General features: G+C 39.2%; 1 protein-coding gene across 5 annotated transcripts in view; it reads left to right on the top strand.

The window, feature by feature from the left end:
• Window positions 1-12165, top strand: part of VPS13D (vacuolar protein sorting 13 homolog D) — a 96158-nt gene that overhangs the window by 11867 nt on the left and 72126 nt on the right. For 4 of the 5 annotated variants that reach the window (XM_088178798.1, XM_088178794.1, XM_088178796.1 and 1 more), the window contains exons 17-25: window positions 1146-1276; window positions 1654-1786; window positions 2324-4546; window positions 4904-5055; window positions 5789-6847; window positions 7545-7635; window positions 8168-8294; window positions 9205-9385; window positions 10805-10987. In XM_088178798.1, coding sequence (XP_088034924.1) covers window positions 1146-1276; window positions 1654-1786; window positions 2324-4546; window positions 4904-5055; window positions 5789-6847; window positions 7545-7635; window positions 8168-8294; window positions 9205-9385; window positions 10805-10987 — 4280 coding nt within the window. The remainder of the gene's footprint in view (window positions 1-1145; window positions 1277-1653; window positions 1787-2323; window positions 4547-4903; window positions 5056-5788; window positions 6848-7544; window positions 7636-8167; window positions 8295-9204; window positions 9386-10804; window positions 10988-12165) is intronic. The other variant, XM_088178795.1, reaches the window with a different exon arrangement.

Raw genomic sequence — 12165 nt, 5'->3', positions numbered from 1 at the left:
TTCCTGTCTTTGATTTTTATTTTCATTTTCATTCTTAGAAATATAAAGCACTAATCAAAGAATCTTCACTTGAGCTTCAAATTTAGCAATACTCCTTGTCTTGTCTGGAGGGTTTTGTTCCTTTGTTTGTTTTGTTCTTTGTTTAATTGAATCAGGGATTTTGCTTGGCAGACTCCTGCAACTTCTGCTTTAAAATTGCAAGTTACTGTTATGCCCCATAGTGGATGTTCATATCCCCTAAATTAAAATGCATAAATAAGGAGAGGGTTTAGAGAGATTACAGAGTTCCTGTAAGCTGTTCTGGCAATTGATGGAGTTCTTTTGAGAGGGCAGTTAAAAGAGTATTTCTATAGTGATGATACAGAGGAAATAGTATTCTAATTCCTGTTGTATTTTTTTGTTGATGAGATTAAGGCTGCCCTTTGTAACAACTTCTTGAGATACCTTGATTTTTAGATTTGAACATTCTGGTTCTTTAAATTTCTAAGTGCAACAAGATTTTAGAGTTCCATTACCTAACTCTGTAACACTACAAAGTGGCCACCTTTGCAGTTTTGGTTGTTCAGTTTCTGAGGAGATGAGAGGTGACAGTAAGTAACATTAGGAATATGAAAACGTTCTTGAAATACCAGTTGTTTTCCTGCTGATTATGGTAAATACCAAAAGATTCAAGCTACCTGGTATAAAGGTATGTGTGACACCTTTTCTCACAAGGTGAGAATATTCTGTAAATATTCAAGTTTAAAACAAGCAGACCAACCAAGCAAACAAAAAAACCACTGTCTACACATGCAGATCTTAATATTTAGTCAGAATTTCCTCTGTGGCCATACTTGGCACCCTTTCTGTCTTACTCAAATTTAATTACTTGGGCTGAAGGTCTGTGAGATAAAGACAAAAAAATGGATTGGGAAGTATTTTTAAAATGGGATTATTTGTTTTGTGCTTAAATACTTCCTTTTCACTGTGCAGCAGCCTGGTGAATAGGCACAGAGAGTGACTTTCACCTGTTGTGTTTTCCTGTTCTGTATTTCACTGCTAAAATTTAAAAGAAATATTTTATCTTTTTTTCTTCCATTTTTTTCTTCTGATTCAATAAAGGTTGAACAAAGTTATACCTAGTCAGTTTTCCCTCTCTTGTGCAGGTTTTGGTTACCAGTCTGAGTTAGAGGCAAGAGTGGCTGAAGCTGCCAGAAGACAGTACAACAAGCTGAAAATGCAGACAAAAGCTGAAATCAGACAAACCATCGATCGTTTATTGGTTGGAGACTTCATTGTAAGTTTTTTGCCCCCAAAATGTTTATGTAGACTTTCAGCCCTTTGTTTTAGGACTTGGAGCTCTGAAGAGTGAGGTTTGTTGTTGTTTGTGTGATGTTCTTTGTGAGCAGGAGGAGAGTTTTCCAGGAAATGTTGTAGATTCCTTTTGCTGTCAGTTAATCCAGGCTTGAGGTGCAGGGCCTGTTTTCACCTGCTGAAAATGCTTTTTTATTGACTATAGTGGGAGTCTGTGGTTTAATAAGGTACCAAACCTGAGTGTGGCTGGAGTTTGTGACAGTCAGCTCATCAGGAGATAAAGTGGCTGATAGATGTTTCACATGGCTTTTTTTGGTTTGTTTTTTTGTGGGCTATTATATCTTTCTTCTTAACTTTCAGGAAAACAGCAAGAGCTGGACCGTGTGCCTTGATATCTCTGCCCCTCAGGTGATCTTTCCTGATGATTTCAAATTTGTGGACCCTGTGTTAGTTGTTGTAGATCTGGGAAGAATATTACTCACAAATTCTCAAGGTATGATCTTTAATTATTGCAACTTTCCTTTTCATCTTCTTTCAGAAAGTGAGAGCTTAAAAAAAAGGGTAAAAAAGTACTGGGAAGTTTTGGGGGTGTTCCTGTTTTGCAAAGTAGAAAAAATCCTTTTCTTAAGATAATAAAAATACTGTGGTTAAGTAGCTCTTACCTTTCATTTAGTTTTGAGGATCAGAATAATTGTGTGGGTAGAGTAATGGGTTCTTTGTTCCTTTTTTGACAACTTGGTCAAAAGTAAATCTTGCGGTAAGTGGGTTAAAAATAGGACAATAGTGTCTTTTAATAGCTCTGTGCTACTGTCAGTTGTGACTGACACCTCTGTGAATGTAGAAGTATAGTAAGTTTCTTGCTGAGGAAAAAGGAAGTGACAGTGGAAGGAGGCAAGGACGGTACCAGCTATGCTTTGTGTTTAAAAAAGTAGGACTTCAGACAGGATGATCAGATAATCATAGGAAGCATCTGAGGAGGGGGGAGAATACTTTTGTTTATTTGTTTGTTTACTGTTTTTTTAATCCACAGAAGACTCTAAGAGGAGTGCAGGTGCCATTTCTTCAGAAGACAATGAATTGAGTGATGAGGAATATAAAACACCTCTTGCAACTCCTCCCAATACTCCACCACCAGAATCCAACACCAATAGTGGCATCAAAATGTCTGAATTTACTGGAGTAGAAATAAGTGAAGAGCAGCTACAGGCACACTTAATGAGTAAAAGAATGTATGAGAGATACACACTTTCTTTTATGGACCTTCAGATCATGGTGGGCCGAGTGAAAGACAACTGGAAACACGTTCAGGATAGTGATGTGGGTCCAACTCATGTGGTAGAAAAATTCAATGTTCATCTGCAACTAGAACGTAGACTGATCTACACCTCTGACCCAAAATACCCGGGAGCTGTCTTGTCTGGAAACTTGCCAGACTTGAAAATTCACATCAATGAAGACAAAATCCTGGCTCTGAAGAACTGTTTGACACAGCTGAGTACATCTGAAGCTAAGTCTTCAGATGCCCTACATTTAGGAAAGGACAAGATTTTTGCAGAGGTGGACCAGTTTGGCAGTTTGCACGATTCTGTAATGAATCTAACACAGAGTGTTGTCATGCTTGAGCAGCACACCCGGGAAGTTCTTGTTGAGTCCCAGCTGCTTTTGGCTGAGTTCAAAGTAAACTGTATGCAGTTGGGTGTTGAGAGTAATGGGCGGTACATCTCTGTGCTCAAGGTTTTTGGCACCAATGCCCATTTTGTGAAAAGGCCTTATGATGCAGAGGTGTCCCTGACTGTCCATGGCCTGTTACTGGTTGATACTATGCAAACATATGGAACAGATTTTGATCTTTTGATGGCTTCTCATAAGAACCTGAGCTTTGATGTGCCAACAGGAAGCCTTCGAGACAGCAGGGCTCAGTCCCCAGTTTCTGGACCACAAGATGCACGTCCCATTGATGTTGGTGGGTTGGCAGAGAGATGCACTACAGCCTCCAGCACCTCACCTGGCAACAATGGAAAGCATCAAGAGTCCTTGATAAAACTGGAGTACCAGTTTGTGAGTGCAGAATGCCCATCAATGAACTTGGATAGCAGTCTGCAGGTGATCTCTGTACAGGTGAACAACCTGGATATCATCCTTAACCCAGAGACTATTGTTGAACTGATTGGGTTTCTCCAGAAATCTTTCCCCAAGGAGAAAGAAGATTCTAGTCCTCAGCCTTTAATAGCTGACTTGGAGAGAGATTGGAGGGAGCAGGAAACATTCCAGTCTACTTATGCACAGAACACAGAGGTAGCAGTTGATATTCACTGGTTAAATGTACTCCTCCTCAGGACAGTTGGCATGACAAATGGAGAAAAATATGGCAGAAAAATTGCAACAGCCAGTATTGGTGGCACCAAAGTCAATGTCTCCATGTGCAGTAAACTGGATGTGAATGGCTCTCTTGGATGCCTTCACCTTATGGATCTGACCCAAGACAATGTAAAGAACCAGTACGTGGTGAGCATAGGGAACACAGGGAGGTATGAAAATCTCATGGGCAATGTGAATTTCTTTGAATCTTTATTCTTTAGGCTTGATGATGGAAATAGCCTTCCAGATGCTTTAAGTTTCACTTTCACAGAAAAGTCAAAAGAGGAGTGTTCTCTCAACCTCAAGATGGCCTCCTTACACTACAACCACTCAGCCAAATTTTTGAAAGAGCTGGCTTTGTCCATGGATGAGCTGGAAGAGAATTTCCGTAGCATGTTGAAAAGTGCAGCTTCAAAAGTTACCACAGTCTTGGCAACTAAAACTGCTGAATACAGTGAAATGGTTTCTTTGTTTGATACCATACCACGATCAAGAGATGTTGCCAGTGCAGAAGATAATGAAGGCGATGCATTTGGATCACAGTCCCTCAAAGCTGATACCATCAAGCTGATATTAAATATAAACATTGAATCACCAATTGTCTCCATACCTCGAAAGCCTGGTAGCTCTGAACTGCTCGTGGGTCATCTAGGACAAATATCTATTCAGAATTTTGTACCGGGAGAAGATGAGTCTACAAGTGATAGGCTGCAAGTTGAAATTAAAGATATTAAGATGTATTCATTAAATAGTAGTCAATTTACAAATAAGAAGGAGCCTGCAAGTGAGATACCCCATGGGCCACATTCTTCATCAAGCCCTGCCAGTATTAACAGCCAGGAAGAATCTCATTTTACTCGTCATGACTTCTTTGAATCATTACATAAAGGCCATGGTATGTTAATCAGAGGAGTCTTAATTATTATAATATAAGCAGTATATGTGTTTAAAATGTGTATTGACCATAGGTCTGATTGTATATTCTGCTTCACCCATCCTACTGAAACACATTGGTCAGTTTTAATGACAATGGATTAGTTATTGTATTTATATCCATTTTTTGTCTTCTGAGCAAAAACGGAATGATGCCTTTTAGGCAGAAATTGAGTATAACATAACCATACAACCTTAGTCCAGCATTGCTCAGATTCTGAGCAAGTTCAATAGCTACTGTGTTATCTCTTCCATAAGTATTTTTGGGCTAATCAGTTCATTTGCTCTAGTGTCGTTTTAATTTCACTTTCTCTTAAAGCTTTCCACATTCTGAATAACACCACCATCCAGTTTAAATTGGAAAAGATACCACTAGAGAAAGATTTGGATTTAACTTTTCCTCTGTGTAATGAAGACTTTGGAATATCAAGCGTTATGAAGATTGAAGGGAAATTTGTGAACCCTCTTCAGGTACAGAAATGTAGTATTTCCACTATCAATATAAAAATATTTCCCTGCATAGAAGATAACTATTTTTTCAGGTTAAACATGTTGGTAGTTTAGAAATCACATTTTTATACACATGGTTAGACGAGATAGTCTTAAGTCATAATGATAATGACCAATATTTGACCTTGTTTGGGGAATTTTAGATGCCTTTATGAATTAGTATAACTTTTGCTTATCTTGAACACAGAAGGAAAACTAAATGTGTCACTGTCCAAATGACACTGTCCAAATAAGTTTATTTGTAGTTTTAGTTGAAACTAAGAATTAAAATGCCATTGCCCTGAAAAAAACTGTGCAAGAGCAGAGGTTTTAAATAGAGAAAACTGAAACTTCTAACAGTTGGGAGGCAAACCATGATGGCTAAGTAGAATGTTTGTTTCATGTATTACTGTGTAAGCTCAGCTGGTGAATTATGTTTAACTAACTCTGTGGATGGTTTTTGCCCAGGAATACAAGGTACCCTGTTCTAGGATCCCATCCCATTTGTTTCTGGGTGGTGTCATCTTGCAGAGCTAATACAGAAGAAGTGTTTTGCTTCAATTTTGCATTGTACCTTGTTCTGCATCATTTTTTTCTTGGATGAACTTAAAATTTGTGTGGTTTGGAATTCCACTTATGAGTTTTAGGATATATATTGATTCCATTAATATAGAGAGCTCCAATGTGATGATTGTTTCTGTTTTCTGCATTGTAGGTGGTGTTAGCAAAGCATGTATATGAGCAAGTCCTTCAGACTCTGGATAATTTAATTTACAGTGAAGACTTGAACAGATTTTCAACCACCACTGTATCTCCAACTGGTCTTAGTTCTCCTTCAGACAATTACTTCAGAGAACCTACTTCATCACTTCATAGCACAGGCACAGAATTCCTGAGTGAACGGAAGGAAAATGGCTTATTCAGCCACTCTAGTTTTAATTCTGTTCCAAACAAGCCCTTAGCTATCAGGGAAACAAAATCCTTTACTCAAATTCAAGCAAACTTTCACATCTCAGAGCTCCAGGTTCAGTTAAGTGGTGATCTCACGCTTGGGGCACAAGGTCTTGTCAGCCTTAAGTTTCAGGATTTTGATGTTGAGTTTGCCAAAGATCACCCTCAGACCTTGTCCATTCAGATTGCCTTGCGCTCGCTGCTGATGGAAGATCTCCTGGAAAAGAATCCAGACTCTAAGTATAAAAACCTCATGGTGTCCCGTGGAGCACCCAAACCATCCAGTTTAGCACATAAGGAATATCTTTCCCAGTCCTGTCCCTCAGTATCCAATGCAGAATACCCAGACATGCCACGTTCCCTCCCTTCCCATATGGAAGAAGCACCTAATGTCTTTCAGCTGTACCAAAGACCAGTTTGTGCCTCCCGTAAGAAGCAAAAAGAAGATGGTGATTCTGAGTATCCTCTGACTCCACCTCCTTCTCCATCAGCAGACAGATCCAAGTTGCCCTGTGGAAAAAGTAACTTTGATGATTCATTAGTTCATATCAATATATTTCTAGTGGATAGGAAACATCCCGAATTTTCTTCTCGCTATAACAAAATTAACCGCAGTGTAGATGTTGATTTTAATTGTCTAGATGTGTTAATAACTTTGCAAACTTGGGTAGTGATACTGGATTTCTTTGGGATTGGATCCACTGCTGATAACCATGCTATGAAGCCACAGCCTGAAGATACTCAGCAGACAATCAAAGCAGAAATAAATTCCTTGTCAGCTTCTCAAGCCCAAGAGCCTGTAAACACTAAGCTGGATCTAAAGGTATACTTGAGATGCAAAACAGTAATTGGATTGTCATAAAACATCTGGTTTATAGAAACCTAAGGTGATGTTTACATCATGTGTTTTATATTCTAATGGGGAGCATACATAAATGCAGAAACAGATTTAAAATGTGTAGATGTAGTTTTAAAAAATGGAATTATAGAAAAGCAGAACATCTGCAAAATGCTTGGCTCCCTTGCTCTGTGACCCTCTAATGAAAAGGTTGCTTCAATATTAAAGACTTAACATGCTGCAATTGGCACCATGCTATTCTAGGTACTATGGAGTTTATTTATGCAAAAGGTCTATATTTTATAAATATATATCCATATGTGTTTATATATATATGTATAAACAGGGTTTTTTAAAAACACATGATGTATGTGTATATAATATCATCTTTGCCCAGAGACTCTGCAGTCTAAGATACATGTGACAAATCTTGAAACAGAAGAGGATGAAGGTAACAGTGCTGGGATTTGTTCTTGGCCATTGATCTTCATTGAATGATCAATGTTCTTTGATCCATTAATGTGCAAACAAGGCAGTAAAAATGTTGCCTTCTTTCAGTGTCTCCCAGTCAGATTGCCATTCGTGTGTTACAGTGCAATTGTCTTGGAAAAAAGCTAAACAAGATGTTCAAGCTCTGAAGTCTTGTTTCCCACACCAATTTGTTCCTGTTTTGTTTGACCAGGTCCATTCTTTATCCTTAGTCCTGAATAAGACAACCAGTGAGCTTGCTAAAGCCAGTGTGACAAAACTTGCAGCTCACTTGGAAGTGATTGGTGAGTAGATTGAAGGGCTCAGGTTGTTTTGCAGCTTAAAATAAAATGAGGTGTGCACTGGAATTATGATTTAAAATATTTTTATTTTGGTGCTCATTGGGTTTTTGTGTGTTTTTTGTGGGCAAAATGTACATTCTCCTCCCACTGCTTCTTCCTTCGGTTTTTTTAGGGTTTAAATGGTGACATCCCTCCCAGTTGTCAAACCTTTAATCATTTTAGGTGCGATTTAATACTTCCCGTTCATGGAGCAGAGAAATAATTTTTATTACTATTCTAGAGGAAAAAAAGGAGTTGTAGCTAAGTTTCACAAATCAAAGTGGTGTGATCACATGGTGTGTGTAAAGCCTAGAGTAATGTGTGGGTTAATACAATTTTTGTAGCAGAAACACATGATTTTCTTTCAACATGAGGTTTAATGTTTAATTGAATTATTTAATGACTTGTAATGATATTATACTACTAATAGAAGCTTTTGAGTTTTAGTAACTGATCTGTATTTGAGGATCCTGATTGTCTGTCCTTTATTTTGCAGAGGGAGATTTAGCCTTGCAGGGAAGTATTGGAAGCCTGTCCTTAAGTGATCTTACATCTCATGGAGAATTTTACAGAGAACGTTTCACTACAAGTGGAGAAGAGGCGCTCATTTTTCATATCTTTAAGTATGAATTTGAACTTTTTGTTACTCAGTGTTAGATTGTTACTCTATTAACTTCCAACCCCTCCAAAAAAAACCCCAAAATCAAACAAACCCAGAAAACCCAAGCCCACCTGCAACCAAGCCACCTGTCAGGGCTGCATGATTCTGCTTAGGCCTCTTGGGCCTTACATGGGACTTAGAATATTTTCAGTTATAAATTTAAGATTTTTAACTTTGTCTTGCAATGCACAAAGAAATGGAAAAGGAAAAGTAGTTTTTTATCTCTCTCTAAAGCTGTTCTTGAAAGTATTTACATGATAGTTTGTTCCTAGCTCAAACAGCTATTTTTTAAAAGTTGGAAGAGGATTCAACTGATGAAATAGATTTCCATTGCTCATTGATTTTGGAATAAGGGGTTGCTTTTGTCATAATGTAAATTTGAATTTCTTTGTTATGTTTTAAGGAATAGGTCTTACCTTGTGATGTTTCCTGGTTTTCTAGTTAATCAGATTAGAAATTATCCAAGTGATGTTATGGAATTAATTTGAAATATGACAGCACACTGATTCAGAATTGAAGGCACACATTATCCTGCAGTGGAGGATAAAGCCACTGTTCTGATAGAAAATCACCAAAAGTGTAACTTTGATTACACCTGCTGATATGAAAGCAACAAAAGTGTAATGCAGAGATTAAAGGTACATTCCAAATGCAGAATTTTCGTGTTTACTTAATTAAAACCCAGCAGCACTTAAATGTACAAAATTTAGAAGCAATTAATACAAACCCGATGCAACTGAAATAGTGTTAATTACACGCTGCAAACATGAGCTAAATCCTTTCTATTCCTGCTTTGACTGGAGCAAAATGTCTGGTGCTGCTTCTGAAATGTAGCCAGGGTGGGTAACTTTGCCTTTGGACCCTTGTGACAGGTATGGGAGGCCGGATCTGCTGCTGCAGAGGGAGTGTGACATCCGTGTGACGCTGCGCATGGCCTCGGTGCAGTACGTGCACACCCAGCGCTTCCAGGCCGAGGTGGTGTCCTTCATCCAGCACTTCACCCAGCTCCAGGATGTCCTGGGGAGGCAGAGAGCAGCCATCGAAGGGCAAACAGTATGTCTGGGCCTTTTTATGTTCTTTACCAGCCTGTTTCTTGCAGTTGAAATGCAAGATATAATTTATGTTAATGCATCGTCTCGAGTTGAAATGGTGAGAGCTTTTAGAGTTTTGGTGTTGGTAGAGATTTCTCAGGCTCATCTTGTAGTCAAGAGACTTTGATTAGGACCATCCTGCTGCTGTTTGGAAGTGCAGAATACCAAATTTGCACATTCCTTAAAACTGGTTTCTGCAGGATGCACTGGCAGAAAGGGTCAAGGTGTTCACTTGTCTTATTCTCCACTGTTCACCAGGTAATAATATGTGGTTACTGTGCTGAAAAGAGAGAGAAAGGACAGCAACACACACGGAGCTCTTTGGGGAAAAAAGGCCAATTTATTGTACAGACAGCCCGGATTTAAAGTGTGTTAGTGCAGCCAGGACAGGACAGGAGCTCCTTGGACAATTGGGAAAAACATCCTTGGGACAGCACCTCAGGATGTGTCCCACGGGAAAGACACCAGGGGTTAATGTTGGTGATGAATTCCACTCTGTTTGTCACCATGTTGTCACCCTGGGAGACTCCTCCCTAACTGAAGCTGCAGTCAGCTTGTCAGCCTGGGAATGGAGCTGAGAGTCAGGAGAAATCCAGGCCTGAAAAGAATTTCCAAGCTGTAATTCCCCAGCTCTCTAAATGTGTGTGTCCACAATAATACCTGAATTAGGAGAGCCAAGTGAGAAGCTCTGTTCCACTCAGGTGTTTGTCTGTGATTGGTTTGATGGCTGATAGGCTGAGAAAATCAGAGCTTCTGCATGGTAGAGTGTATGATTATAGAGATTGTAGAGCAAGATAAAGTCTATCCATATAGAGTGTTTCAACGATCAGGACAGCCAGACACCACATGACCTAATGTGGGAGTAATTCATATAGTCAATAGTCTTCTTTTAGTAGGAGCTTCTCTTAATTGAAGGAAAAACAGTGAATTCTTGGATCTTGAGATGCTTCATTGTGCATCAGTTGGGAAGTTTCAATCTGATTTTGAAACATCTCTTCTAAATATGATGGGGTTTTGCTTTTTGCAAATAATTTTTCTTAAGTAATTTTTTATGTAGTGAGCTGAGTAGTGTCTGTTCTGCTTCTCAGCTTAGGGGTGAAAGCTGTGTCACTCCTGAGTGCTGCACCTCTTGCACAGGTTTTTCCTGTTTGTATCATAATATTTTTTTAATGAGCCTTTTTTCTCTCCCTAAAACAAGAGCTTGAGGGGTTTTTGTCAATTGCTTTGTTGTTGGTTTTGGTTTGGTAGAAATTCTTACCATTGCTTAATTTTATAAATCAAGGGGTAATGGTCCTGAGTTCAGTGCTAATCAGTAGGAAATAATCACCTGCTTTCTGCAATTTTTGTAATTATTTTTTAAATGTATTTTTGTTCTTCCCAGGTGAGAGATAAAGCCCAGCGAGCTTCCCGAGTTCTGCTTGATATTGAGGCTGGGGCTCCTGTTCTGCTCATACCTGAGAGCTCCAAGTCTAACAGTCTAATTGTAGCTAATCTGGGAAAACTGAGAGTGAAGAACAGGTTCCTGTTTGCAGGAATGCCGGGTACTTTTTCATTAAAGAACAAGGTAGGAACATTGCTTCTTCATTTAGCAGCTTCTAGTTTTGCTACTTCTTGTGTGTTTTATTTCTTCATCAAAATTGTAAATGATTCTTACACTTTACTTTATATATTGACTTTATAGTTGTAGTAATGAGAGTCTGTGCCAGTGTACTGGCAAATCTTGGAGATTTGCCTTGCTGCTGGTTGTGCTGCACTGCCCTGCCTGTCTTGAGTTTATTGTCTGAGGCCTTGGGGCAGAGGGGAGACTGAACTGAGTGTTTTGAGAGAACAGAGGGAATAAAGGAGGCTGAACTCACTCCAGCTGCTGTGGTGAGGAAGCAGGACCCAAGCAGGTACACACCTGAATGTGGGACCAGGATGGGCTTTCAGCTCACCCTGTTTGGTTACTCCAGCTGGTCACCACTCAAAATTTCCACGGTGTGAACAGCAGGAAACAGGGGTCTGTGTTGGCTGAGACTTGCTCTAACACCCTGGAAACAGAATTGGGTTTATTTTTTTTTCTCCTTTCAGTGAAACTGAGTGTGTGTAGTTGCTTTGATGAGGTGAAACCTTGGGAAAGGTTTTCAGTGGCTGTACACGTGGCAAAGCACAGGACAGGAGTGGCTGGTGCTACTCTTGAGAGCTGCAGCCACAAAATTTGGGGTAAGGAAGATCCATCTTGGATGGCTTTCTATATCTAACCCATTCAACAAAGAAGGGAGTTGTCTGGGAACCCCCTAATTCCATTTTGAAGGGGTTAGAAGTTAGATGGACTGAATTTCTGCAGTGGATTTGTGGTGTGTCTGTTGCCTTCATCTGATTGGTATCTACCTGTGTCTTTGCTGTAAGGAAATAGTAACTGTGATGTGGGGTTGTTTCCTGTACCATGTGTGCTGATACAAGTACAGGTTTGTAAGCAGAAGATTCCTAAATTAACATTATAAGTTAAAGAACGTGTGCACAATAATTTTATTTCAGCCTAAAAATATTGTGTTATGTAGCACTTTAGGAATGTAGGTGTTTGAAATGGGATTAAGTGGAGTTTGGCATTTTTTGTTGGTTTTGTTTTCATCTTTCCTCTGTCCTATGTTTATTTTTGAGGATCGGATTTTACAAGGCAATGCATACAAGGATCCTGTTTTATTTGAGGTATTTCACGTTTTTATAGCAGTGTTCAGGTGCTCCTCATTCATTTCATGAAAA

This window comes from Sturnus vulgaris, chromosome 25, assembly GCF_052056855.1.
Source record: "Sturnus vulgaris isolate bStuVul1 chromosome 25, bStuVul1.hap1, whole genome shotgun sequence".
In the NCBI taxonomy this organism is placed as follows: domain Eukaryota; kingdom Metazoa; phylum Chordata; class Aves; order Passeriformes; family Sturnidae; genus Sturnus; species Sturnus vulgaris.
Note: the sequence above shows the minus strand (reverse complement) of the source record. Positions and strands in the feature narration are given on the sequence as shown.